The sequence below is a fragment of the Hylaeus volcanicus genome, chromosome 7, assembly GCF_026283585.1.
Source record: "Hylaeus volcanicus isolate JK05 chromosome 7, UHH_iyHylVolc1.0_haploid, whole genome shotgun sequence".
Taxonomy (NCBI): domain Eukaryota; kingdom Metazoa; phylum Arthropoda; class Insecta; order Hymenoptera; family Colletidae; genus Hylaeus; species Hylaeus volcanicus.
This window is the reverse complement of record NC_071982.1, coordinates 20785645-20810421: the sequence shown is the minus strand read 5'-3', so window position 1 is coordinate 20810421 and position 24777 is coordinate 20785645. Positions and strand designations below refer to the sequence as shown.

Sequence of the window (24777 nt, the reverse complement as noted above, 5' to 3'; positions counted from 1 at the left end):
TTTCTGTTTCCCGCCTTTCAAATCGCGATCCCAACAAGTTGGTAGCGTTCTCCTTTTCCTTGGTTTCCGGGTTTAGGGTGCCAGATGTGAATGCGCGCTTCCACGAGCACCGTTAAATCGTGCATTGTCATGAGACTCGCGATGTTTTGTCAAATAGTACCGATGTTTCGTGAATGAGATAGATGAATAAACAAAATTTCGATAGAGGTGTTTCACGACTACCGTAAACCGAAGGTTTCCACGGTGCTCGTTGAAGGTACGAGTTCGCGCTTGCGATTTGGCGTGTATCGCATGTGCCCGCGGTGTTCCGGAAAGAGCGTAGTACTGTCTTTGACGCAGAATTGATTTCTGAAGTTGTTGGATACACGAACGAAAACTCCGTCGAAGTATCGAGGGACACGTAAGCGTTGATATGCCGCTACTTCGTAAACAGCCTTTCCAACGACTTCACGTCTCTTCGGACTTCAGGGACGACGACGAAGTTTTCCATTGTGAGGTTACCAACGAAATCTTCAAGGACTACAAGTAAGACCATGACAGCCAAGACCGCGTCGAGACACGTTATACGATTTCGCCAGTACGATTCGTTGGACGTAAACCTTTCGTTTTCCTTCGTTTTCGTTCGTTTTCGTCTTCATCGATCGCTTTCGTTTTTTTGTAAATACACGCGTTGGACTGTCGACCAGAATCTTCGTTTCCTTAAACTTTGCATAATTTCTAATGAACGGATTAATTGTAAATTGTGTTCCGCGAAACTGGCGTTGTAGTTACGTACGTTGTAGTTATTCGGCTCAGCTATTATTTGAATAGTCATATGTCATAGTACCAAACATAATTGGAGCTTATTAAATGAACTTTGATACTTGTTTAAATCTCTATTTTTTTTTTTTTTTTAAATTTCATTTCATTTCAATATATAAGCATACCAATGATTACCAATGATTTTTTAATTTTGATGTCGCTATAATCATAATGTTTTTATGTGTTTTATTATTGTAGTGAGTTTTGCGAACGAATCATATTATGCAACTCGTTGATATGGTCTTGCAGTATTACTGGCAGAAGCAATATGACCTATGAAGAGGCTCTACAGTATGAGGAAAATGCTAAAAAGAGTCTCAAGGAATTTCCTATGGAGGTACACTATCTCAAATTTATTGTCATTTTCTGTTATATATTGTTCTATTAAATAGTCTATATTTTATGTTATAGCTACGCATACCTATATTGTATCTTGCCAGTAAAACAAATAGATCATCCTTCAATGAAATGATAGAGGATGTGTACTTATTTGCAAGGGAAAGGTTTTTTGTGGGAGAAATGGTAGAGGCAAGTTTTACAGAAGACTCTTGGTGTGATTGTCATGTTCTTCAGGTTATTTCACCTACAGAGCAACAATTAAAATTGTATGCTAAGGAAAATAGGTATAAATATATTTAGCATACAACACACACACTGTGTTTATGTTATTTTCTGATATGTTTATTGTATTTAGGAACTCTCAAGACCAACAGTATCAACCACCAGCAAAATTGTTTCGTTATGAAGTGGAACAGTTGGACTGTGGAGATTCTGATGTCAGTCAACTTATGATAGTGGAAGCAGAACAAGTGAGAAGAAGGAAACAACATTATAGTAGAGAAAGAAATAGAATATTTCTGCGCCAGTTATGCGAACAAAATGAAAGTGGTATATGGGTTGTTAAAGATAGTGTTTTACAAAAATATGGAATTAGTAAAGTTCGTTTTGACACCATATTTGCTGGTCCCCCACCCGATTTTGCCTCACGCATTAAACGATTTGTTAAGCATAAGCAGGAATCAATAGAAAAGTTTCTTACATCAAATGTATCAAAACAGAAAGCACCAGAAAAACCTGATCCTCTCAAAAAGGTAAATCAAACAGGGGTGGATATAAAAAAATTTCGAAAGCCAAGAACGAACGGAAAGTTCAAAGAAGACCTCAAAGCAAAAGCTCTGGAGCAGAAAGCAAAACGCAAAGAAGAAAGAGTCTTAAAAAGCGAACGTAAAAAGGAAGAAAAACAGAAATTAGCCGCCTTGGCTGCATATGTTAGACAGTGGAATAAACCAAGGGAGGATCTTGAATGCGAAGATCTTGCACCTATTCCACAAGCTACCGTGCTTAACAGTAGCATACCTAACGAAAAATTTGGCGATAGCGTTATGATTTTAGAATTTCTAGAGTTTTTTAACGATGAATTAGAAGTCAGTACATATTTTCCAAATGGCTTTACTTTAGACTTCTTAGAAAGAGCATTGTTAACAAAAGAAGCATCTGGACCTTGGAGCGATCTCTTGCAATTGTTACTGTCAAATATCTTCAAATATCAAGCAGACGAAGAAGATGAAATTCAAGCGTCTGGTATAGTAAACGTTACCGGCATATACGAAGGAGCATCATCGATGACAAAAGCTGTTAAACTTGCGACATTGGCTTCTACTTGGAGTCAAATGTATCAAGGCTGTCAACTATCCGAACTCGCGTTGGATCATTTAACAGTAAGCGAGATTTTAAGGCAACATTTGTTGGGTTCTGGAGGACGAATAGGCGAAGTCGCTTCTAAATGGAGATACTCTCAAAGAGGTGGATACACAAATCAAGATGATCCTGCGCTTCTTATGAGAATAAACGAGGCATATATTTTGAGATTATTAGGGCATCGTAATGTTCACGAATTCGATTTAGATGAAAAGTTAAAGGTTGTGACGTGTCTGATAAATCAGTTGCTCACTTTTGCTTCGGTACGAGACGTGATCGAGGAAAGGCATGAGAAGATTCATCAAGCTAAAAAGGAACTGAGATATTGTATACTAGCCGAACAAAGAAAGGAGAAGGAAGAAAAAGAAAAAATGAGAGAGCGCGAGAAAGACAAAGATAGCAAAATACCAAAGAAGGTCACGCGTGGTAACTGCGAAGAAGAGAAACGAAAAGAAGAATACGAAAATAAATTAAAAGAACTTCAGCAAGCATCCAGAGACGATAAAATGATGCTTTATTTAGGTTCCGATAGAGCTCATCGTAGATATTGGAGATTTTTATCGATACCGGGAATATTTGTTGAAAACGATGAATGGTGGCCAGGTAATTGCCTTCCTGAAGGTACACCTTATCAACCAGAGTTACAAGATAGGGAATCGACGTATGCATATTTAAGAAATAAATTTGAAGATGAATTCAGCGATAAAGAAAATAGTTTCAAGAAGGCAAGAAAGTCTCCTAAGAAAGTGACATTCGCTGATAAGAATGGGCTTAAATCGCCGAGAAAAGACGTACCTCGAAAGGAATTTAAACACGATCACTCCGATATTAAGAAAAATTTAATGGCTTGTACAGGGAATAAAGAATGTCCGGTTCACTGCAAAAGATTGGAACCGAAATGGAGTTTCTACGGTACGCTGGAAGACATAGAAGCTTTAATAAATGGTTTAAGTAAACGAGGAATTAGAGAGGGAGAACTCAGAAATAATATTATACAAGAAAAGACGAGTTTAATATCCGTGATCGAAGAATGTCCTCGGCATAAGCTTAATCCTGAAGTTGTAAGTACCTTACACTTAAAACGTTTGACAAGTATTCTAGTTAAATAAATACTATATAATCTTGGATACAGTTTTCAGGGCCAATTAAATTACAAACGAGTAAAACCACAAAGAAAAATAAATACGAAAATGCTAACTTGAATTATACTTCCGACATGGCTATCGACACTGTTTTAGAACTAACTCTAAGGGATTACATTCTAGATTTCGAAGATAAAATAAGAATTGGTTGTTTAGGAAGTCTAAAAGTTGTCAGCCGCGAAGCATGGAGACATGCGATTAATAGCGGTCACTACGATAAACAGTGCGATAAGTTAGTGTACGGTACAAGTGAAGTTGAAGCAGACGTTGCTTCTAATGTAACATTGGACAAAGTTAAGAACGAAGCTAAACATAGTAGGCCAAGTACTCCGGACTCAGAAATTGGAAGTATTAATATAAAGACTTATAAAGACCCGGGAAAATATTTAGGTCCAGCAAAAGAAGATGAAGTACTCATAGACTGTAAGCAGCAAGCAACCATCAAACAAATGGCTTGCGCTATTTTACAGTTATCCCATGCTATAGAGCAAAAGTACTTACAGAGACCGTTAGGTGCCGATGAGAAGGATAAAAAATGGTCTGGTGAAGAGTTCCGAGAGAGATGGGAACAATCGCTTATGGCATCGAACAGTTGGTCTCAATTATTTTTGCATTTAAGTACTCTAGAAAACAGTGTCGCATGGGGTAAAAGTGCGCTCAATGCTCAGTGTCGCGTATGTAGGCGACGACGGGACGCGGAGAAAATGTTACTTTGCGATGGATGCAACAAAGGTCACCATATATATTGTTTAAAACCAAAACTGACGGTAATTGCTTCTCCGTTAAAATACATAGTTTCTTTTATAGCCCAGTAATTAACGACTTGCTAATTTGTAGACTGTGCCGGAAGGAGATTGGTATTGTAAAACGTGTAAGCCACCAACGAAGTCGAAAGAGAAAATTAAGATGCGAAAGAAGTTCGAAGAAGAACTGGAAGAAGAAGTAATATTGACCAAAGAAACTCGACACAATCGGGCTAGGCGCGTTCTTGAAAGCGAAGATGAGGAGGATCGTGAGGATAATGAACTGGATCAGGAAAGCGATGAGCATATGTAAGCATCGCGGTGGGAGATTTTCACTCGCTGAAAATATTTAACAATTCTTATCTTTCAGGAGTACTGAACCAATGAACGTGTGCACTGTGTGTAGAAGTGGTGGAAAACTGCTTAGTTGTGACGCGTGTTCAAACTTGTACCACATAGAATGTATAGAACCTCCTATAACGAGAGCACCTCGTGGAAGGTGGTCTTGTACAGACTGCAAGGATAAAAAAGATAAGAGATCCGGTGCAAAATATGGTAAGATATTAAAACTGAAGCATAAGTACAGGTGCAGTGGCAGCAAAAAACAGTAATAAATATATAATATTTAGCAGTAGTTTACTAACGTATTCAGATTATAATGAACACAATTTCTGTATTAAATATTAACATGATAAAGCGGTTTCTCAGCTTTGATTGTGTTGTTAGTGAGGGGGCGTGAAAGGGAAAGAGACAAGGAGAGACTGTGCGCTGCAGCAGCACGCTCTCGCATCCATGGCTTTGCCAAGAGCCTCCTCACTACAGAATCTACAGACTGGGACGGTCTGTATTGTAACTCAATTCTATTTTATTTAATGCACTTACATATTTATACATTGTATTACAAATGAAAGTACAATTACGTAGATTCAAGTTCATCGTTCCGGTAGATCAGGTTCCTTTGCATGTACTTACTGAATAGCTTTATTTTTTAGTGCGTTTTAACATAGCGTAACGACGTTGACGTCAGTATCTTCATAGAAAAGACCGGAAGATTATTGTTCTATGTAAACGCTTTGATGACGCTTTACATATGCTATAAATAAAATTATAAAAATCAATATTACATCACATGCATCAATTTTAATACATAGACAGTAGCAATTCCGAAGACGCGGAACCAAGGCAAACCAGAAGAGCAGCAAAAAGGGCTGCTAAAATAGAAGAAGAAGATACAGGATCGATCAAAGGATGCATGTCGAGACTACAGGAGTTACTCGCGGATATTAGGCATCACAGGGATTCGTGGCCTTTTCTATCACCCGTCACGAAAGCTGAAGTTCCAGATTATCACGAAATTATTTCCAATCCTATGGATTTTGGTACAATCAAATATAAACTTGACAATGGAGAATATGAAACGTTGGAACAGTTCTTTAGTGATTCTCAGTTAGTATTCAATAATTGTCAAGCTTATAACGAAGAGCACAGTTCCGTATATAAGTAAGCCTAACTAATATAAATATTTAAATATACATATAAGTTCGGATGCCAGAGATCATTGTAATCTTGTGTACTGTAATCACTTAAGTATCATCAAAATCTTTGGCTTCCGAACATCTGAAACAATACATGTGTCAAGAGTTAGACTATGTTATGTTAAAAATAGTTCCGTCTATAGAGCAGGTATGCGGTTACTGAAGTACATTGAGAAACGGTGTAAGGAATTGGGGTTGCATTACGACGAGGAACTGTTGCGACCGCCAGCGAAGAAGCCGAAACTTGATGAAAATATTCTTGCTGATAGCGAAGACGAAGACACAGAAGAAAAGACAAGATAGAAGTGAAGTACACGCTTCAACACGTTACACATATTGGATTTATTCTCTGATTTCTACACTGATGTCAAACAATGTACAAATTCATACTTCGGCTAAGGTGTCCTGTAAATCATATATTATCGAAAGACTCCATTTGTTAAAAACTAGAATATCCCATATATAATTTACGAAAGTAATTCACAGAAACATGCGATAAAATGGAAGTATAACATATACAAAGTGTTTCTTCAACACTTATGGAACGTTTTCATCTTCCCTTAGTCTTGCTAAAATAAAAAAAAAAAGAAACATGCACAGTATTATTCGTAGAATTTTACGCATAATATAATTGCTCTCACATATTTTTAAGAGTCCGATATAAAGCGTTTTATAAACACGCAAGCAACCGCGGAAGCAATGAAATTAGTTTCGTTCGTTCGAGCTAATACAGGAGGTAGTTTTTTGAGTTAGCGTTAGTATAAGAAAAATTTGTTATCAGACAAATATCTTTGCATTATAATTATTTATTATTTTAGTTAATTATTTTAGCACTACTTTTACGATTTCATCTTACGTTTTCTTTTCATTACGCAAACATTTCAAGGATTTTCCTAGATGTATTTTAGATTTTCAGCTCTTATTCGAAGTCCACGTTTATATTAACGTTTTATTCTTTCCCTACCTTCTACAGTATGTATAAATCGTTCAAAGTGCGATAATGTAATATGACTGACAACTTGAAGATTAGTACATACATAATAAACACGAATAACTTGTTTTTTAGTGCAAGCTCGAAAAAAAAATATTCATAGGATACTTTAATTAATATATAACAACAAGTACAATTATTATATCTATACTTGTATTTATATTTAAACAAGCAGATATTTCCAAGAATCAACTACATTGTTATATATTGGGAATTATACATTTTATAATTTAATCATTCTTGTTTTTGGTTTTGCTAAATTATTAACAAATTAGTGGTACTTACATTTGTTTGAAAAAATCAACCTAATTTAAGGACATTGAAAATCTCAGGCTGGCCCTATGCAAAATCTATGGTACAAATTATCATTATTCTTTATACTGTACAGCAGTTGTAGGAACAATTCTTTGTATTCATGTACGTTTTATACAATTAATTTGATAATAAACTTTTAAAATAGATATTCAATTAGAATTTGTTCATAAAATAATGTTAAACAAATTAATTAGGTATAAAGGTCTTTTTAAAATTTACTAATTTAGATATTATCTTGAAGATGCTTATATATTTACTTCATACATGAATTTTTCTTACACATTATACTAAAGTATTTTCCTGTATAGCTCAGTGATGATGACCCATTGACGAAAATTCTTTTTTGTGTATCTCATCCCATACTTTCACATTCTCTGGAGCATAACCTGAAATGCAAGACAAAAAATATTAATAACTAGACCTGCAATGGATAATATAATCTTAACTAATTTTATAAATTCATTATACTTACTGAGTCTTTGTATCTTATAGAAAAGTGGTGCAGTTGCTATTATGCTGATAAGCCACCATTTAAATACCCAACTTTTTGGGCTGGTGAAATACATTTTAAATGGAAATTGTGCTATTTTTGCAGTTAGAGTATATGGATATTTCATGGGTCTTCCACCTTCTGAAGACATGGCTAAAAAAGATTTAATGATTAGTTTTATTATTCAAAGTGTCCTCTTCTTATATTGTGGCATATCATTTGCATGCATACAGAAAATGTTATTAAAGTTATTAATCTTTTAAAAATATAGGTGTTACACAGTGCATTTAGTAATATAGAGACAATGTAGGGTTGTGCATTAATGAACAGGTGTGATATTTGTCTTAACAGTAGGCAGCATTTTCCTTAAACGTGTGCAAAACGAAAAAGTGGTACCAGTACTTTTTATAAGGAATGTAATTAAACAATATTACATTCTAACTACGATTTCTACATTACTTTTGTTACCTTGCTTTAAATTTGTATTAGATAATTGGGTTAACCACCGAGACATAATTATAATAATGAAAGCTTTGAAACACAATAAATTGAAGTTGATATTAGAAATGATACCTTTTTCTTTTAGAAAAACGAGGAACAATTAAGAATTATTACAAATAAGTCCAAAGAGCTGCACAATCGACAACCACGGAACAATATTATATAATCAGCAACCTACTAAAATATATCGAATAGTAGTTGTCCACGATAGTGGCCTAAAATACAGCCATTTTATTGGTTAAAAGTTGGACGGTTTTTTGGAAACCTATATACTTGATATATTCTCAAGAATTCTCTAAAACTTTTCGAATGAATCGAGTTTACAGTAGAAATTAGACATGGACTTATGTTAAATATAAAGTACGAAGGAATTAAGTGAATTCGGAAATGTTGCTGCTCACTACGCCGCTCAGTGAGCGGGTTTTATTAGTAGTGGCGCTCTCGATGGTAAAACGCCCAAGCTTGTAGTGAAAATAGTTCCCACTGTACCGGCTAGATGTTGCCACAAATAAATTATTATTTATTTTATTATAAATACATAATTAATTCGATTATTTGCTTTGTAATGATATAATATTTCATTTTATTAAATTACTTATGTATGTATCTAGCTTATTTGCGTAAAATAAAATATAATTAATAGAAAAACTGTAAAAACTATTTTTACTTCAAACTTGGGCGTTTTAGCACCGATGGCGTCACTAGTGCTAGAACATTAATGGCGCGGGAATTACAAATTTTATAAGCTATATATTAAGATTACTCTTTGTTATGAAATGTAAGAACCGCCTCTTTTTGGAATACAATATTAGCCATCCCTTTTTTTTACGTAATTGTTATTGCATTAAACTATATTAACTTTTTATTTAAAACCAAAGTTCAAGCATAACAAAAAATTTAAATGCAGCCACGTGATTACAGTAGGCTATTTTCCAAAATATATATTATATGTATTTGTTTAAATACGAAAATGTAACTTGTTAAACTTAAGTGATAAATAGCACAGCTATCAATCAATTAGTAAGGTTGCAAACATCGAACATGATCTTCGCAAATTTCTTCGAAATGAAATTCGTTGTATAAGAAAACACCGATTAACTTTTCGGACAGGTGGAACTCTCTCTATATATCACTACCTGTTCACGTTTTTGAAAAGAACAAAGCTTCTGTCAACTTTATCAGATTAGTCCTTTAGCAATAAAAGATAAAAGTGTAAACGTAGCTCGCGGCAATTACGTGAAAGTGTCACCTTCAGTCCACCTTGCCACACAAACAAATCATTTAAAATATTCACAAAGATTTCTGTGTATATGAAACGAGTTATAGTGAACGTGTGCGAAATATCAAAGAATTTTACTGAAAGAATTTTCTAAGTACGAAATATTGTGCCTGTAATTGCCATGAGTTCTATAGAGGTTGTAAATCCTTCCTATTTAAACTTAAATTTTAAACATTTTAAATTGTTCAACCAACGATTTACAATAAAAAGAATAATTTCAATTTTATTAAGGCAATATGTTATCAAATTCGTAATATTTCGAGTTAACAAAGTTTACAAATTTGTTGCTACATTTAGTTTTAAAATCATATGGTAGTTTGTCTAACCTTCATCTACGATATTTTACCAGGGAAACAATGTTGGAGATACAGAAACTGAATTATTTAATGCAAGTATATTGGAGCGATTATCCTTGTCACAGATTGAGGGTTTATTAATTAGGCCTTTAAAATCTGATGATTATGATAGAGGTAAAGCAAATGCAAGAAGAAGTTTTGTTGCTTATAATGGATATTATTTGTTAATTTTATTGTGTCTGTTTAATAGGTTTTTTACAGCTATTGTCTCAGTTAACTGAAGTTGGAAATGTTAGTAAAGAACAATTTCTAAGTGAGTCCTCTAAAAATAAATTTTAATGAAAGTATTAACTACACTATAATAAAAATATATTTTATATTATTATTAAATTATACAGGCCGTTTTCATATGATGAAAAGTACAGGTAGCTATTATATCATTGTGATAGAGGATATAAGCATTGGAAAAATAATAGCAACTGCAACATTAGTTGTTGAACAGAAGTTTATTCACAACTGTGCTCTCGTATGTTTGATCTTTTTGTTAACATTCTTATATAAAATACAAATTATAAATAATTAATATGAGAAATCTATTACAGAGGGGACGTTTAGAAGACGTAGTGGTAAATAATAAATATCGGGGTAAGCATTTAGGAAAACTAGTAATAAAAGTTATATTGCAATTAGCACGTTATTTGCGGTGTTATAAATTATCATTGGACTGTAAAGATCACCTTATACCATTTTATGAAAGTTTAGATTTTAAACGTGAACCAAGCAATGCTAATTATCTCAATATGAGATTCCCCAATGAAAATACTACAGAACAATCTCATTTATGACATTGAAAATATTATTCCAAAATTTTATAAAATAGATTACTTGCATACTCCAGTGTCCAAAAAAATAAATAATAAAACTTTAATCAGTTTTATATAAATTCACGGGATTAATTAAAAGTTTTATTTTAAACTCCTATAAGTAAAATACAATTTTATATGAAAAGTATCTGTGTATATTTTTTTAAACAAATATTACAAATGAAACAGTATGCTATGGGCTATGCAAGTTGTGGAAATAATAATATGCGTTTATATTTTACCGATCACGAGTATAATATTTTCTAAGCATGTATAATGTAATAAACGACATTGGAAAAACAATATAAAATCAATTTTCTACAATTAATAGAAAAACGATACTTGTTTCGCATTCATCATATTTTAATTAGTTATTAAAATTCTTTTTTTCAAATACAGCAGTGAAGTTCTTTAATTATGGCATTTAAATTAGAGCTTTTTAGCAATAGTATTCATTCGTAATTTCACCGCTCTCTTCGCTTCCATTTGTCTTTGTCTTGCTAATTTGCGTTCCTCTTGTTTTCTTCTGACTTCTTCCAATTTATTATTACCGCTAAGCGCACCGGTAGGTTCAATATTCCCTAGAGAATGAATTTTGATTAAATAAACATTATTAAATAATAGAATTTCCCCATGGCGATATAAACATACCTGATTGTTCTAAAGGTTGAAAATCATCTAGAGGTTGAAACTCTGAGTCCTCCCAACCTACCTCGGAAGATTCATTTTTATCTTCTATACTTTGCGCCGCTTCTTCCTCCTAAAAGTAACGTTCAAGTTTCATTTCTTTTTAAAACGAAAAAAATGATGGCATTTAAAATATTAACAAATACAAACAGGCTCTTCCTCCAAACTTGTCCATTGGTCGTTGTCCTTGTGAGAATGCGGAGATGGTGAAACGTTGCTCGTCCCGAGTGTTGAGGTGCTAGATGGTTGCTGTTCCATATCACCCCAATTATCAGCATCCCAACAATCCCAATCACAATCTGAGCTCGGATTTGTAGCATTCTGTAAATCATGTTCGTGATCGTGATCTAGCGATGTCATACTCGTAGCGCTACTCGTCGTAGCAGTAGTACTAGCGCTGCTTTGTGAACTGCTAGCTTGTTCTGTAATTCAATTATGTATTAATAGTAAACATATTTAACATTGGGCGAAATAAAAAAATACTATAGCCTATAAATACCTAGAGAAGCAGGTTTATTTAATAAAATTCTTGATCCACCATGAGGATTCGATGATTTAGGTGTATCCGATTGACTGCGATAAAATTTAGCAGTAACTGCTGTTACAGCCCAACCAGCCCATGTTGCGGCTGCGTTACTAAGACTTGGCGTTGCTGTATTTACATCTGCCTCTGAAATAAAGTCGTTCGAATTTAATTACGTATTAATAATTTCAAAGAAGTGCTTTATATAAATACCCATGGATTCGCGCAGCCCAGGATCTTCCGATACTCTTTCAAGTTTCGATAAAAATCCTCGTATAGTTCGAAACGCGTTATCTCTTACACCTTTGTCTATATCCGTAGTAAGTGGACACAAAGCTGGTAAAATACGATTAGCAACTTCTTGTAGTAAAAAGTATTGCTGTGTTGCAGCTAATGCTAAGATGCTCGCCGTTCTAGCTGGTGGAAACATATCCCGCGTACCTCGAATAAACGCCCCGATTAATACCTACAATTGCATGTTATTTTAGCGCCAATTTATTACGAGTTACTTCGTAAGCTGTACGTGAAATTTCAAATACTTTTTGTCTGATTTGAGGATGAAGATGTTGAGCAATTTTTCCTAAACAAACTGTAGTATTAGTTCGTATACCGCCGTGTTCGTCTTTCGACTGAAGTTTAGCAAAATACCTTAATGTTTCTACATTAAGATTATTATAATCTAATTTTGGCGCTAAATGTACAACAGATTTTATTGTTTGTTCTCTAATTGCAGGGTTTGTATCTAGAAAACCTCTTGCTACCTGTAATAAGTAATAACAAAAAATTCAAACATGGCTTCTTTGATACGATAAAAAAGAAATAATAATCCCAATAACCTGCGGAAAGATAGCTTCGTTAACCGTTGCTGGCTGCAAATGATCGACAAATCGATCTAATTGCTGCAGTAAACGTAGTCTTGTCGCTCTATCATTCGACGCGAATAATTTCACTACGCATGGCACAACTCTACGTTGATATTCGGCATCGGGTAATTGGCGTCCAAGCTGTAACAGAGGCGGTAGTACCGCACTTCCAGCATCGCCAAACTCGAAGGCAGCCAATAATTGCGGTAAAATTTTATATCTGCCGACACCTTCTGGAAACGATTCTAAGTGACCAGCTAACTGCGAGAAAAATCGACCCTTTTCCCCTCTCTCTTTCATTTGAATTTCTTCTAAAAATAAAAGTGCATCGACGAGTTCGTTTTTGAAAAATCCTCCATTACTACGACAACGCGCTATCACATCGGCAGGATTTGGTCTTCCCTCCGCATTTCCACTAGTCAACTCTCGATACACTACTTGTAATTGTTTTGGAATCTGAAAAATGACGATCGAATTTATAGATCACTTTAAGTGTAATATCGATCTTAATTACAACGAAAAACATACTTTGTCAACAGTTTTAAGTTGCGTACTCGAACTTAGCGGACCGTTATATGTCTCCCAGATCAGGCATCCGAGTCCCCAAACGTCAACTGAGCTGTTTTTTATTTATTCATCAGTTTCATAGCGTTAACAATAAACCTAAATGTTTACATATAGAAAAGCTGATATGGTAATGTAAGTTTGCAAATAAGTTAACTATTTCTTACTATTTACCAAGCAAGAGAATCTATTTTAATTACTTTGTTAATGCTTTAGATCTTAAGTAAGCTATAGCTATGAACAAAAATAATATAGTTATTTATCTCTTGAAATTATATTTTCAATAACATGTATTCTAAAATAAAGATGATGTACATTTTACATATACAGTAAGGATTATACACAGGCATACGCATGCAATTCTTTCCTTTCTATCAGAAATCTTTTTACCATTTAGTAGCTGGCTTAACATTTTCCTTGGCATCTGGAGGATGATATGCTTGGAATGTTGCTGGCAATGTATTGTAAACAGCGTCTACTGCTGTCATATATTCAACTCCACCAAGTTTCCATTCTCCACTTTCTTCATTCACAAATACTGTCCATAAATTGACATTGTTATGTCTTAGATTACCATCATTATTTAAAAAATTTAATGCTCTCTGTTGAAATATATTTCACATGATATATGTTCTACGAAGACTGATATTATTTTCTCTGCTTTGGTACATACCGTGATTTGAAATATTCCCCAAGAAAAATATAACTCCTTTTTGGGCTCCTTACCAGTTTCAGATTTTTTTGTCAATCGATTATACAAAGGCTCTACACGTTCTGTTGCTAAATAAATCATTTTATCAGTCTGAAATCACGAGATATATTCAAAATTTCTGTTGTTAACCATATTGTTCATAATATACTCTAATCATACCTCAAGACTGTCAAGATATGTGAGTATACTCGGATGCCTGAGCGTCTTCAATCTTTTCACTGCTGAGCGAACTATGTCCAAGAGATGTTCATTGCCATTTTTAAATTCGAAGACAAACACAGAAACGTCTTCCCCTCCTGTGGAACCCTGTGTAAAAGTATTGCAAGTGATAAAAATGAAAATAATTAGGAAACACCATCGCAAGGAACAAGGATCAAAAGAATCTTATGTATGTATATTTCAATTTTAATAGAAATTAGATATTTAATATTAACAAAATTTGAATGAATATCCATAGGAAAGAGTTTCAGATTTAAGATTTTACCGCGTCAGGTTATGATACCTTTTTCTTCGCCCTGTGCAACGTCCAGACACTCTTGTCCTCCAAACCAAGAACTGGTTCGCCGATTTCGTAGGGAAAATCTTTGGTAGGGTCTCTCGAAAAAAAGGACCACATATTTGCAATTTAACTACTTATCGCGGAACAAATCAGTCTCATTCTTCGACTAATGCCACATCGTGATGTCATTGACAGCTACGCATCAACTTGTCTTCAACCGCGCTGCTATTTCGCGACGATTACGTGCTCGCGTTTCGCGTTTGAAGATGTATCAGTTCTGTGTAAATCGATGTGAAATTCCAACAAGTGCGCTGATTAAGTTGATTTATTATAGTCTCAAATCAGAGAGTTCTCTTTGAAGCCTTCTCGCGACACTTCATCGTTGCATTAATGTTCCCTCCCAAGTATGAACGAAGTTGGTCCGTCTTTGGTGACAACTTATGCTTTCAAAAGTGGCAAAGAGTACGTTGTGAAGATAAAAGTTACTGCTTTTAAAGAATGTCATCGCAATTTGGAGCTGACTGTTACCGATAAATATACCGGCGAGAATTGGCGGTCCTCTTACGATGCTGCATGTTCGTCCTTTAATTTTTCATTTCATCATATAATTCATACGTGTCATTTTACGGTTATGCCAATCATTTGCATTTCATGCTTTTATTTGTTCGAATTGTCCCGTATTTGTTATTGATTAAATGTATATTTTACTAACTATTTCAAGATATCGAAAACTTGACCCACAAAACGGGGAATTACAAACATTTCGATGTGTTCGTGGCTATGCTACAGTCTGGATTATTAAAAGTACAATTTGTAACATGAATCTTTAAATAAAGTAAACGAAGTTTAAAAAAAAGTTAATTGCAGACAAGCGAATCTATTACCCTGGATCTTCTCACGTTTGAAGATTTAGAATTGCTACGCGCGCGCAGACTTGAACGTAATTCGTGTTCAAGCTTGGGTAACGCAACAAATAATCGTCGATACCTTATATTAACATACACAGTAGAATTTGATAGGTAAGTATAATTCCCAACTTGTAACAAAACTTGTGGAAATAAAATTCTTCTGAAAAATATTAAATATTTGCAACTATAACAACCTCCTTAAGAATCCATTACCCATTACCACTCGAATATTGTGGTTTACCTGATCCAGTGATATTGCAATCTACCATTAGAAGATTACAAGTTGAAATTGAAAGATTGCAATCCACTGGAGGAAACAAAAATCTGCAAAGGCGTATTGAGCAACTCACAGCTGCAAATCAAAGACTTGTTCAAGAGAATCAAAGACTTACCAGTGGAGGTAGAAATAGACAACCATCTCAGTTCTTTGTAGATCAATTTTTCAAGTATTTTTAACATTTAGGAAAAGGTTTGAGACATTTATTGGGGTCTATCAAATCATTAGAGAACAATGTTGCTAAGGAACGTGCATCTTTTAGAACACAAATACAAAAACTTAAAGCAGAAAATGCAGCTCTGTTGTTGAAAGTACAACAGCTCACTGAGTCTGCTGGTAGAAAACCTGGAGATGGTAGCCCAGCATTAAAACGCTATAATCGTTCTCCTTCTATAAGATCAAATTGTTCAAACAGTAGACAAAGTAGAAGTCGATCTTCTTCAATTTCTAGTCGTATTAAAACTTCTAGATCTAGTTTATCACCAGGTATAATTATTTCTACTATATTTTCGTGAATCAAGTCTGTATTTTCCAAACTAACATTGAGTTGTTATGATAATTATAGGCAGTTCAATGGAATCTCTTAGAATTCGCAGATCTCCTTGTCGAAATATGAAACTGTATAACAAAACAAAGGATTCAAGTCAGTATTTTAAATAGTACAGAATATAATAATATTATTTTTAAAATTAAAATGTTTGTTCTAGAACTTGACCTTGAAAATTTGGAGTCACGAATTCATACGTTACAGAAAATGTTAAAAGAAGGAATAAATCTGAATTAGGAAGTGAATAAATTGGAAGATTTTCTATAAAACATGCATTACTAAATGTATATTTAAACAAGTACATATTATTATTATTATTATTATTATTATTATTATCATTATGCTTGTACTTTTTATATACAATACAATTGAGATGCATTTAAGTAGATTGACAGATCTGTAAACAAAATAATCAGGTGTTTGGATTGCTATTGAAAATAACATAACTTAAACACATTCATGTGTGTGTAGTAAATTTTTCTTAAATTATATCTTCTTTTGAGGGTCATTGACAATTAAAAAAAGAGATTATATACACATGTATATAATAGCATACGAAAATTGTTACATGCGACTGTGCTTTTGATTATATACAAAATCTTGCACTGTATGTATTGTGGAAAATATTTTCTATATACATTGCAGCATTGTAAACCTATTTGTTATTTGGTGCCTATAATATTATCGATATTATATCTACACTATCACATCACATTCATCAATAAAATAATTAAATTTGAGTTAACTGATTCTATCTGCTTTGACATCATGTTCATAGTATATTATGGCACGTTCAACTAATGACTGTTTTTCATTTTCTTTGTCATGTGTTTCCACATTTGTTTTTACATTCATATTTGCATCAAGTTTTCCATCAGTACTATGTGATCCTTCCTGTTCATTTGTATGTGTTACTATTGTCATGGCAGGTAATTTATTTTTTGTGTGTTTAGATAATGTTTTAACAGCTTCAAGTAGATACTGAATTTCAGTTTCTTGTTGGGATGTAATTTTATTTAAGTTTTCGATGTCATTTGTAAACTTTTGTATCTGTTCAAGACGAGCTTCTTCTTTCTTTGTTTCCTTTGCTACTTGACGGTTGTATTCCAACACTAGACATCCACCGGCAACACTGAATATGATAACCTCACCCATCAAATTTGCTCCTAATTCTATTGCCATAGCTTCGTTTAGTTTGGCAACTTTTGTTGGTTTACCGAGGTTCATTATATACATTTTAGCTTTCACTTCTGCCCAATGATAAACTGTAATTAAATCATAACACACATCAAAGATAGTTGAGCAAATATGAACAATGTTTAATAGCTATTATTAACAATGACATCGATGATGATTACATCACAATTAAACTTGAAAATTGTTAAAACGTATCAGCTTTATTATTTATTTTACTTACATTGCGCAGGAGGTATGATAAAATAGGTTCTAAATACAGGATGATTTTTTGCTTGGTTAACCAAAAACTTTGCTAAAGGTTTGCTAATTTGTTTAACGAATAACACTCCCAATTTAAGGGCCGGAAAAACTCCCACTACCATCTTCTCTTTGTATTTTCTTACAACTGTTTAAAAATTACGATCTGTTGGGTCAAAACCTAAAAATTATGGTGTTTGTGAATGAACATTGTGATACATTTGAAACGTGCTACAGCTATGGATGAATTTCTAATGAACATATCAATCGTATTTGCTTGATATTCTATTCATATTTATACATGACATATTACGAATGTAATATTAATATAAATGGTTGTTTTTGCATTGAATGTCATTGCGAAAAAGAACTTAATTTCATTCTGTATTCAAAACCATTACCTCACCTCTGAAATTACTTCAGAGTATAGCAGACGGCCATAATGACACTACGAAGGATCTTATAATGTATTCTATTTACTTGTATTTTCTCTAATTTAATAAAAACTAATGTATCTATACATAATTCTATCTTTAAAAAATTCTCACATTTATAAATATTATACAAATTTATGTTTTAAAATTTTGTAAACCACTAGTATTGATACCTATGAATTGACAGTAGCATACTTCATGCGTATCGATAAACCTTGGTTTATCAATTAATTTTATTAGTTGATTTGTCAACGAAAAATAACTGAGCAGGTAAGAAATTCACGTAAATTGTAGAATAATCTAATCAATGAAGAAGGAAACAGTAATGATAATCATATAGTTTGTGTTCGTGAAAATCTTATCTTTACAGGTTAAGCGATCAAAGAAGAAGCATACTTGAAGTTTTCATACATTATTAAAATAACATTTATTGACTGAAACAATGACTGGTAAAATGTTCAATAGCACAAATAACAATTACGCATTTATAATATGGGGTTTTACAATGCATTTAATATTGTTGTGGGGTATACTTGACGTGAATTTTCATTCTCCCATTATACAAGAATTGCCAAATGTGCCTCTTTTGAAAGGTGCACCAGCAAAAAGATTAGTTTTGTTTGTAGCAGATGGCTTGAGATACAGAACTTTTATTGAATCACCACCAAAATTTCTTAAGTAATAGACTTATTTGAATTATTTGTTGAAAACACTCAAGTTTACAATTTGGTTTTAAATGCAATGGTATAATTTTAATTGTAGTCATGTGATGACACATAAAGGTGTTTGGGGTATATCTCATACAAGATTGCCTACAGAATCTAGACCAGGGATTGTTGCAATTTGTGCAGGATTATACGAAGATCCTAGTGCTATATTTAAAGGGTGGAAAGAAAATCCTGTAGATTTTGATTCTGTTTTCAATCAAAGTCAGTTTTCATGGGCATGGGGGAGCCCTGACATTATACCTATATTTACAAAAGGTATAACTAACAAATCTTTTAATAGAATATTTTGTATTAAAATGATGGCAGATTTAACACTCTACCTAATTTGAAAAATAGGTGCAAAAAGAAATATATATGGGGACAGCTATCCTCATGAATGGCAAGACTTCGATATAATGAGGGGTCAAATTTGGCGTTTAGATTCGTGGGTATTTGATAAGTACATAAATTGGCTTAGAGAAGAAGCCCAAAAAGTGAAGAATGTAGACCGTGTTATTCTCTTTCTTCATCTACTTGGTTGTGATACCACAGGTCATACTGCAAAGCCTTATTCTAGGTATTAAAAATGATCAATTAAGACTTTTGATATAAATATTGACTTATGTTTTTAATGAAATTATAATTCTATTAGCTTGAAATTAAATTTAAATACAGAGAATACGTCGATAACATGAATTATGTCGACCGTAAAATAGAGGAAGTTGTACAGATGACAGAGAATTTTTTTGGAGATCATGCTACCGCATACATTTTCACAGCTGATCATGGCATGACCGATTGGGGATCACATGGAAGTGGTTCCACAGATGAAACAGAAACGCCATTAATTGTTTGGGGTGCGGGAATTAATGCATTCAATTCTCGTCGCGATGTAGAACAAGTAGATATCACACCGCTGATATCTACTTTAATTGGCGCTTCTATCCCCAGCAATAGCGAAGTATATATCGACATAATATCGGTATACTTGGATATTTTTATTTCTTAAATATTCACGTGAACAATTCTTCCAGGGTGTTTTACCGTGGCAGTATTTAAACGATACCGATCTCAAATACACAAATAATGCTTTATTAAATAATTTAAGACAACTAACGTATCAAGTAAAAGCAAATCGCGAAATGATTTGCGAGAATAATGGATTTACAGATGGGAAAGAGAGAGAACTGGATTACAAAATTTCTGAATTAAATAATCACCTTGAAAGAAAGGACTTAAGAGAGCAATTAAATGAAACAGTTAATACAATTGAATTAGCTAAAGAATATTTGTCGTACTTTCGACAATACCAAAGATCGCGGTTTTTAATATATTTGTCCACAATGTGGTTAGGGTGGATAATACTGTTATTTTTTAAAATAGCTGGTGTTAAGAGACCCATTATCAATCGCACCGTTTTATTAATTTCAGATATTGTATTTGCATGTATACTAATTACAATATTTATTATATACGAAGGTACAGTGTCCCATGATTATTTACAATCGTTCGAAAAAGAGTAATTGATCTTTATCCGAATAAAATAGTTTCAGAATGCGGAAATTGGAGATTACCCTGTTATACATCTTTAGCTGTAATCTCTTTTTGGCTTGCCGTTCGATGTATAATTATGTACTCCGTAAAATTAAGAATTCACAACAATAAACGGACTTGGATACAGGTCGTCGGAATAGTTTTGTTACTAATAACAATTTTCATGGGATTGATGCATAGATCGACTCTTAGCATAGGAATGTTATGCGCGGCTTTTATTAAAAATCGAACATCACAAAATACATGGAATTTTGTTTGGACAGCTTTATCGCTAGCCGTTTTTCCATTATTACCTATCGTAGAACCACATCCTCGGATTTATGTCGTGTAAGTTTAAATCGATGCTAGACCATTATAATCTTTAAAGTAAATTTAATTTTAAATGTTTGTCTTTCAGACTTCTCAGCATATGTATCGTAACGATAATAGTTGCGCTAAAAGTCCAATCGAAGTATCGAAAAGTAGTAGAAATTTTTCGACTGATCATTACAGGATCGACTTATTTAGAATTTATAGATGGTCGAAGTTGGATATCATGGGCAATTTTACTCACGACGCCATTACACATTTGTACTTATTCCACAAAATTAAAGGAAAGAATGCAAGGGGTTATGTTGGGTCTCTTCTGCCCACTTGCTTTATTATCAGCATCTTACGAACCTGTCTTCTTCATATTTCTTGTATTACATCTATCTTGTTGGCCAGAATCTGATGTAATTTCGAGTCAAAGTTACGAGAGGACCAAAAATCTTTTAACAATGGAAGAATTACTGAAAGCAGCAATTTTTGTATCCTTTTTTTCTACTATGTAATTTTTTTTAAATAATGTCTTAATATTGATACATCCTGAACTATTCATTCTAGATGTTATACACAGTATTGTGTTTCTTTGGAACTGGCAATATGGCAAGTATTAGTTCGTTCGATCCTTCTTGGACGCGTCATTTCGTAACGATGTTTTCGCCATTTTTAATGTTTTCATTGATACTATTAAAAATCAGCATACCTTTAATGCTAATTGGATGTGCGAGCCATATACACGCATCGTCCAATATTTTTTTAGCGGTACTCCTACTTGGAGACTGTTTATCATTACCACTAATATACAGTGTTACTCCAAAAGGAAGTTGGTTGGATATCGGTAGCGCCATCAGTAGATTTATAATCGGAATATCCCTTCCATGTCTTTTGTTGTTATTATATTATTTTTCGTACCCACTGATGACATTTATTCCGAATAAATTTAAGTTTCGAATGATTTTAGAAAAAACGCATGTTGTATAAAATGTAAAAAATGAATTATTTTCAACAAAGTGAGTAAAACACAGCTGTTATCTTTGTTAAGAATTAATATATATATTTTTAATATATATTACATTACAGTATGAAACGAAATTCGATACATTTTTTAAAACTATGAAATCCGAAATAATATCGTACTTTGATGACAATGATCCGTTACGCAAAAAATCTTGAATATGTAGTATTGGCTCGTTAAAGTAACTTTTGTTTGTGTAATGTGTCTGTTTATTATACTTAAAATTTAAATTCCTTATATTTTTTAGAAGTTTTCGAATCTTGACCTTGTTGACGCTTACGTTTACTCTGTAAAGATAAATTATTGTAATCAATGGAGTTATTAATATATTAAATATATAATATTTAATACTCACTTTTTGTCGTTGGACATGATCCTGAAGCATGTCTGATAAGTCTTCTCTTCTTAAATGAGCTTGTCGCGATCGCATAGTTTCCTCGTACCGTGACGCCATTGCTTCAGAGTCTAGATCCAATTCACTTGGATCTAACGCTAATTCCACTGCACCGTCTTTCTCTGTTCTGCCATCAGAGGTTGTCCCACTTACTCCACGACGTGCAGCGATTACGGATGGAGGTGCTTGACCTCCTGCTGCACCAGTCATATCGTATACATGCGTACTACCCATCATGCTTGCTCCAAGTCCTTCCGTTCGTCGCTCTTGCAAAACAGTATACAGAGCAGGTGTATCGCCTCCTTCCATTTCGCTCTCAATTTTCTTCTTTCTTAATTCTATAGTTTCTGGAGTTTCTAATCCTGCGGGGATCGATGTTATTCCACTTGGTGTTATCAAGCCTTCCGCGCCGGGTGTAACCAAACCGCTTGCATCTCCATCCCCATCTTTTCCTTCCCCTTCGCCCTCTCCGCCTTCTTCTGCGTCTTCGTCTTCGTCTTCCTCTCCAGAAGATTCTGACTCAGGTTCACCCCACATACCCCTGTCTATTTCTTCGTCCATAGCGTCTCCGCCAGGAGTACGAGATATACCAAATACATCTCCATACAATGGCCTACCAGTTTCATCTACAGGAGGCTTTCCCCATCCACCAGCGTGATAACCAAACGCGCATCCTTCTGGGATCGGTGCATTCAAGCCAGGTATTTTTAAATTGGGATAACTCGGTGGTGGTCCATAACGTTGCATAGCGATTAACCACGGTGGCGGTACCTTGTGACAATTAGGTCCCACTGGCATACCAAGAGCAGTGCGCAGCTCGTCTGATAATTCTCCAGGTTTTTTTTCTTTCAATCGGGTCTCGAATTCTTTGCCTTCGTAATATAGATCGCCGTGAATGGTCATGCGAGGTTTCGTTTGCCACTTGAAAAACGCGTCGTGCAGTTTCTGATAATCGATATCTATTTTACCAAGTTTGGGCCTTGCTCTTTCCCTCATTTTAGCTTTCAATGTGCGCGTGTCGTCCCGTTCTTGAAGACTCGCCCTCATTTCTGTGATACCCGTGCGTTTTATAAAATCTGGTAGATCAAATGGATGCTTCTCTATACCGCGTTTCCCCTGTAGATATTTCCTCTTAAAACACCAATGTCTCGGTACAGGTACCGTATTACGATGGGCTTTGAGTTGTACAAGAAGTTTTGGATCTCTAGCGGTAACATCGTGCATTTCCACTACATCAGGGCGTCCTACGAGCTGCTTTAACTCCGCAACACTCAAACGTGTTAGCCTCTTCAATTTTCTTTTAGAAAGACGAGGAGCACCGTTTTCTCCAGTTCCTTGTTGCTGTTGTTGTTGATTTCCATCGTCATCAAAATCATCCAGTGGCAGTACTTTGCTGGGTGCAGTTCCAGTTGTTTGTAAATTGGATACTGGTGGGTACTGTCCTATTGGTTCACCTTTATCTGCTTCAGCAAGCTTAGGTTCGGGTTCGGTCAATTTAAATGCCTCGAAAATTCTCGCAAACTGACGATACATCGGCTCTAACTCGTTAACGCTCGGAATTTCCTGAATGTACTCAATTTCTGGCAAATCTTTAGGTTTCGCATTCTCTATATTGTCCTTCTTATTTTCTGTTTCTTTCCCCATTATGTGCTTCTTCCTTTTCTTCTTCTTCTTCTTTTTGATTTTAGTTACCTTCCCATCCATCTTCTCTGTTGTTGTTTCAGGTTCAAGTATAACATCATCTAACTGAGATACATCATCCCCTATAGTTTCGTGATTAGGTGATTTTCCCAAGGAAACTATGTCATTAGGGTCTGCTCCTACTTCTTTAGCTCTTTCCGTTTTAAAAGCAAGAGCTTGCTCCAAAGCTGCTGGTAATTTCATTGAGTCACTGTCAGATTCCCGTCCACCATCATCAGATGAATTTTGATTCTGTAATTCGCTTGGCGGACTCACTTTTAAGCTCAATAAACTGGGTAACATTTTAGGAAGTTCCATTCCAGGAACTCCATGATTACTGTTTGGAGGCATGCTCATCATAGGTGGCATTTGATGAGGCATTTGTTGATTCTGTGTTTAAAATTAATAAATTAATGTGTAATTAAATAGTTACAATTTACGAAACTACCGCTGCACATAACGAAGTATATTAACATTTCACGTATACTTCGATATGATAGAAATTGCGAAATAAATCACATATTTTTCTAGCTTAAATGAAAACAAAACTAACCTCACTTCCTGGCATATTCTCCATATTATTTTCTTCTATCCGTATATTATCTCGATTAGTATATTAAAATGTTTATTTATCTGCAACTTTAAAAGAATCTTTTATGAGAGGGAGAAGAAACTTCACTCCACATTGTTCAACATTTAAATGTTGCACTACAAATAATACATAAAACACTACTTTACCTTTGTCATGAACATTGAAGTACACATATAGAAAGTAAACATTGTCGAGAGTATAAACTAAAATACAAAGACAGGAAACTTCAAAGTCGTAATGAAACCTTATTCAATTATAGTTCTATAGGTGAAATATCCTTTAAACATTTGTGTATTTACACGTCTATGTATTATTTTTGACTACTACGTTATATAGTATGAATTGTTTGCATTACTAATTCAAATTACGCGCGTTTTCATTTGAATTGAAAGCCATCTAGCGTTGAATAGATGGAACTAATTTTCGGAAT

General features: G+C 34.1%; 8 protein-coding genes across 18 annotated transcripts; 4 read left to right on the top strand and 4 right to left on the bottom strand.

Annotated features, from left to right (window-relative positions):
- Positions 1-103: 103 nt before the first annotated feature.
- On the top strand, positions 104-6599 carry LOC128880191 (bromodomain adjacent to zinc finger domain protein 1A). 4 transcript variants are annotated; one of them, XM_054129991.1, is made up of 10 exons: positions 104-525; positions 1051-1138; positions 1213-1424; positions 1496-3560; positions 3632-4408; positions 4479-4693; positions 4755-4939; positions 5111-5224; positions 5536-5884; positions 6051-6599. In XM_054129991.1, the coding sequence occupies exons 1-10, from the start codon at positions 413-415 to the stop codon at positions 6220-6222; spliced, it is 4290 nt and encodes a 1429-aa protein (XP_053985966.1). In that variant the 5' UTR covers positions 104-412; the 3' UTR covers positions 6223-6599. The 4 variants fall into 4 exon arrangements, with proteins under 4 accessions (XP_053985966.1, XP_053985965.1, XP_053985964.1 ...); XM_054129990.1 differs by having other exon boundaries at positions 105-525; positions 1000-1138; positions 6063-6599; XM_054129989.1 differs by having other exon boundaries at positions 105-525; positions 1000-1138.
- An 856-nt stretch (positions 6600-7455) lies between these two features.
- Positions 7456-8449, bottom strand: LOC128880203 (uncharacterized). Of its 2 annotated transcripts, none has more exons than XM_054130015.1 (3): positions 8289-8449; positions 7698-7868; positions 7456-7611 (listed from the first exon to the last, which is right to left on the bottom strand). In XM_054130015.1, exons 2-3 carry the CDS (start codon positions 7864-7866, stop codon positions 7535-7537), a joined length of 246 nt encoding a protein of 81 aa, XP_053985990.1. In that variant the 5' UTR covers positions 7867-7868; positions 8289-8449; the 3' UTR covers positions 7456-7534. The 2 variants fall into 2 exon arrangements, with proteins under 2 accessions (XP_053985990.1, XP_053985989.1); XM_054130014.1 differs by having other exon boundaries at positions 8184-8340.
- An 883-nt stretch (positions 8450-9332) lies between these two features.
- On the top strand, positions 9333-10642 carry LOC128880201 (probable glucosamine 6-phosphate N-acetyltransferase). The gene is made up of 5 exons (XM_054130011.1): positions 9333-9631; positions 9845-9965; positions 10042-10104; positions 10190-10317; positions 10394-10642. Exons 1-5 carry the CDS (start codon positions 9617-9619, stop codon positions 10634-10636), a joined length of 570 nt encoding a protein of 189 aa, XP_053985986.1. The 5' UTR covers positions 9333-9616; the 3' UTR covers positions 10637-10642.
- A 433-nt stretch (positions 10643-11075) lies between these two features.
- On the bottom strand, positions 11076-15376 carry LOC128880193 (N-terminal kinase-like protein). The gene is made up of 12 exons (XM_054130000.1): positions 14506-15376; positions 14163-14309; positions 13965-14093; positions 13682-13893; positions 13256-13346; positions 12701-13183; positions 12404-12625; positions 12078-12330; positions 11841-12011; positions 11492-11763; positions 11306-11414; positions 11076-11235 (listed from the first exon to the last, which is right to left on the bottom strand). The coding sequence occupies exons 1-12, from the start codon at positions 14617-14619 to the stop codon at positions 11084-11086; spliced, it is 2355 nt and encodes a 784-aa protein (XP_053985975.1). The 5' UTR covers positions 14620-15376; the 3' UTR covers positions 11076-11083.
- Positions 14909-16526, top strand: LOC128880198 (centrosomal protein CCDC61-like). The gene is made up of 7 exons (XM_054130008.1): positions 14909-15077; positions 15224-15306; positions 15370-15521; positions 15614-15810; positions 15874-16173; positions 16253-16330; positions 16395-16526. The coding sequence occupies exons 1-7, from the start codon at positions 14909-14911 to the stop codon at positions 16469-16471; spliced, it is 1056 nt and encodes a 351-aa protein (XP_053985983.1). The 3' UTR covers positions 16472-16526.
- Positions 16506-18210, bottom strand: LOC128880199 (putative OPA3-like protein CG13603). 2 transcript variants are annotated; one of them, XM_054130010.1, is made up of 3 exons: positions 18070-18210; positions 17652-17849; positions 16506-17499 (listed from the first exon to the last, which is right to left on the bottom strand). In XM_054130010.1, exons 2-3 carry the CDS (start codon positions 17791-17793, stop codon positions 16976-16978), a joined length of 666 nt encoding a protein of 221 aa, XP_053985985.1. In that variant the 5' UTR covers positions 17794-17849; positions 18070-18210; the 3' UTR covers positions 16506-16975. The 2 variants fall into 2 exon arrangements, with proteins under 2 accessions (XP_053985985.1, XP_053985984.1); XM_054130009.1 differs by having other exon boundaries at positions 18075-18209.
- Positions 18211-18234: 24 nt separating this feature from the next.
- Positions 18235-21650, top strand: LOC128880192 (GPI ethanolamine phosphate transferase 1). Of its 6 annotated transcripts, none has more exons than XM_054129994.1 (9): positions 18235-18372; positions 18473-18780; positions 18865-19085; positions 19167-19386; positions 19485-19770; positions 19844-20288; positions 20357-20690; positions 20761-21151; positions 21228-21650. In XM_054129994.1, exons 2-9 carry the CDS (start codon positions 18545-18547, stop codon positions 21645-21647), a joined length of 2553 nt encoding a protein of 850 aa, XP_053985969.1. In that variant the 5' UTR covers positions 18235-18372; positions 18473-18544; the 3' UTR covers positions 21648-21650. The 6 variants fall into 6 exon arrangements, with proteins under 6 accessions (XP_053985969.1, XP_053985971.1, XP_053985973.1 ...); XM_054129995.1 differs by having other exon boundaries at positions 18267-18372; positions 18443-18780; XM_054129996.1 differs by having other exon boundaries at positions 20761-21314.
- Positions 21651-21694: 44 nt separating this feature from the next.
- LOC128880194 (splicing factor 3B subunit 2) lies at positions 21695-24542 on the bottom strand. The gene is made up of 4 exons (XM_054130001.1): positions 24494-24542; positions 24309-24394; positions 22037-24145; positions 21695-21968 (listed from the first exon to the last, which is right to left on the bottom strand). Exons 2-4 carry the CDS (start codon positions 24330-24332, stop codon positions 21900-21902), a joined length of 2202 nt encoding a protein of 733 aa, XP_053985976.1. The 5' UTR covers positions 24333-24394; positions 24494-24542; the 3' UTR covers positions 21695-21899.
- Positions 24543-24777: the final 235 nt, after the last annotated feature.

Excerpts from the sequence above, each read along its gene's own strand:
- LOC128880203 (XM_054130014.1), bottom strand. The coding sequence starts at position 8,229 with ATGTCTCGGTGGTTAACCCAATTATCTAATACAAATTTAAAGCAAG. Across the intron at positions 7,869-8,183 it reads TAATACAAATTTAAAGCAAG|CCATGTCTTCAGAAGGTGGA; the intron begins GTAACAAAAGTA and ends AATCTTTTTTAG. Across the intron at positions 7,612-7,697 it reads CTATAAGATACAAAGACTCA|GTTATGCTCCAGAGAATGTG; the intron begins GTAAGTATAATG and ends CTTGCATTTCAG.
- LOC128880198 (XM_054130008.1), top strand. The coding sequence starts at position 14,909 with ATGAACGAAGTTGGTCCGTCTTTGGTGACAACTTATGCTTTCAAAAGT. Across the intron at positions 15,522-15,613 it reads TACACAGTAGAATTTGATAG|AATCCATTACCCATTACCAC; the intron begins GTAAGTATAATT and ends AACCTCCTTAAG. Across the intron at positions 16,331-16,394 it reads TAACAAAACAAAGGATTCAA|AACTTGACCTTGAAAATTTG; the intron begins GTCAGTATTTTA and ends TGTTTGTTCTAG.
- LOC128880191 (XM_054129989.1), top strand. The coding sequence starts at position 413 with ATGCCGCTACTTCGTAAACAGCCTTTCCAACGACTTCACGTCTCTTCG. Across the intron at positions 4,694-4,754 it reads CAGGAAAGCGATGAGCATAT|GAGTACTGAACCAATGAACG; the intron begins GTAAGCATCGCG and ends CTTATCTTTCAG. Across the intron at positions 4,940-5,110 it reads GAGATCCGGTGCAAAATATG|TGAGGGGGCGTGAAAGGGAA; the intron begins GTAAGATATTAA and ends TTGTGTTGTTAG.
- LOC128880194 (XM_054130001.1), bottom strand. The coding sequence starts at position 24,332 with ATGGAGAATATGCCAGGAAGTGAG. Across the intron at positions 24,146-24,308 it reads AGAATATGCCAGGAAGTGAG|AATCAACAAATGCCTCATCA; the intron begins GTTAGTTTTGTT and ends TTTTAAACACAG. Across the intron at positions 21,969-22,036 it reads ATCATGTCCAACGACAAAAA|AGTAAACGTAAGCGTCAACA; the intron begins GTGAGTATTAAA and ends TTATCTTTACAG.
- LOC128880193 (XM_054130000.1), bottom strand. The coding sequence starts at position 14,619 with ATGTGGTCCTTTTTTTCGAGAGACCCTACCAAAGATTTTCCCTACGAA. Across the intron at positions 13,347-13,681 it reads GTTAAGCCAGCTACTAAATG|CTCAGTTGACGTTTGGGGAC; the intron begins GTAAAAAGATTT and ends AATAAAAAACAG. Across the intron at positions 11,415-11,491 it reads CAAGTTTGGAGGAAGAGCCT|GAGGAAGAAGCGGCGCAAAG; the intron begins GTTTGTATTTGT and ends CGTTACTTTTAG.
- LOC128880192 (XM_054129994.1), top strand. The coding sequence starts at position 18,545 with ATGACTGGTAAAATGTTCAATAGCACAAATAACAATTACGCATTTATA. Across the intron at positions 19,086-19,166 it reads TATACCTATATTTACAAAAG|GTGCAAAAAGAAATATATAT; the intron begins GTATAACTAACA and ends TTTGAAAAATAG. Across the intron at positions 19,387-19,484 it reads ACTGCAAAGCCTTATTCTAG|AGAATACGTCGATAACATGA; the intron begins GTATTAAAAATG and ends ATTTAAATACAG.
- LOC128880201 (XM_054130011.1), top strand. Across the intron at positions 9,966-10,041 it reads ATCTGATGATTATGATAGAG|GTTTTTTACAGCTATTGTCT; the intron begins GTAAAGCAAATG and ends TCTGTTTAATAG. Across the intron at positions 10,105-10,189 it reads TAGTAAAGAACAATTTCTAA|GCCGTTTTCATATGATGAAA; the intron begins GTGAGTCCTCTA and ends TAAATTATACAG.
- LOC128880199 (XM_054130010.1), bottom strand. The coding sequence starts at position 17,793 with ATGGTAGTGGGAGTTTTTCCGGCCCTTAAATTGGGAGTGTTATTCGTT. Across the intron at positions 17,500-17,651 it reads TATCATACCTCCTGCGCAAT|TTTATCATTGGGCAGAAGTG; the intron begins GTAAGTAAAATA and ends ATTTAATTACAG.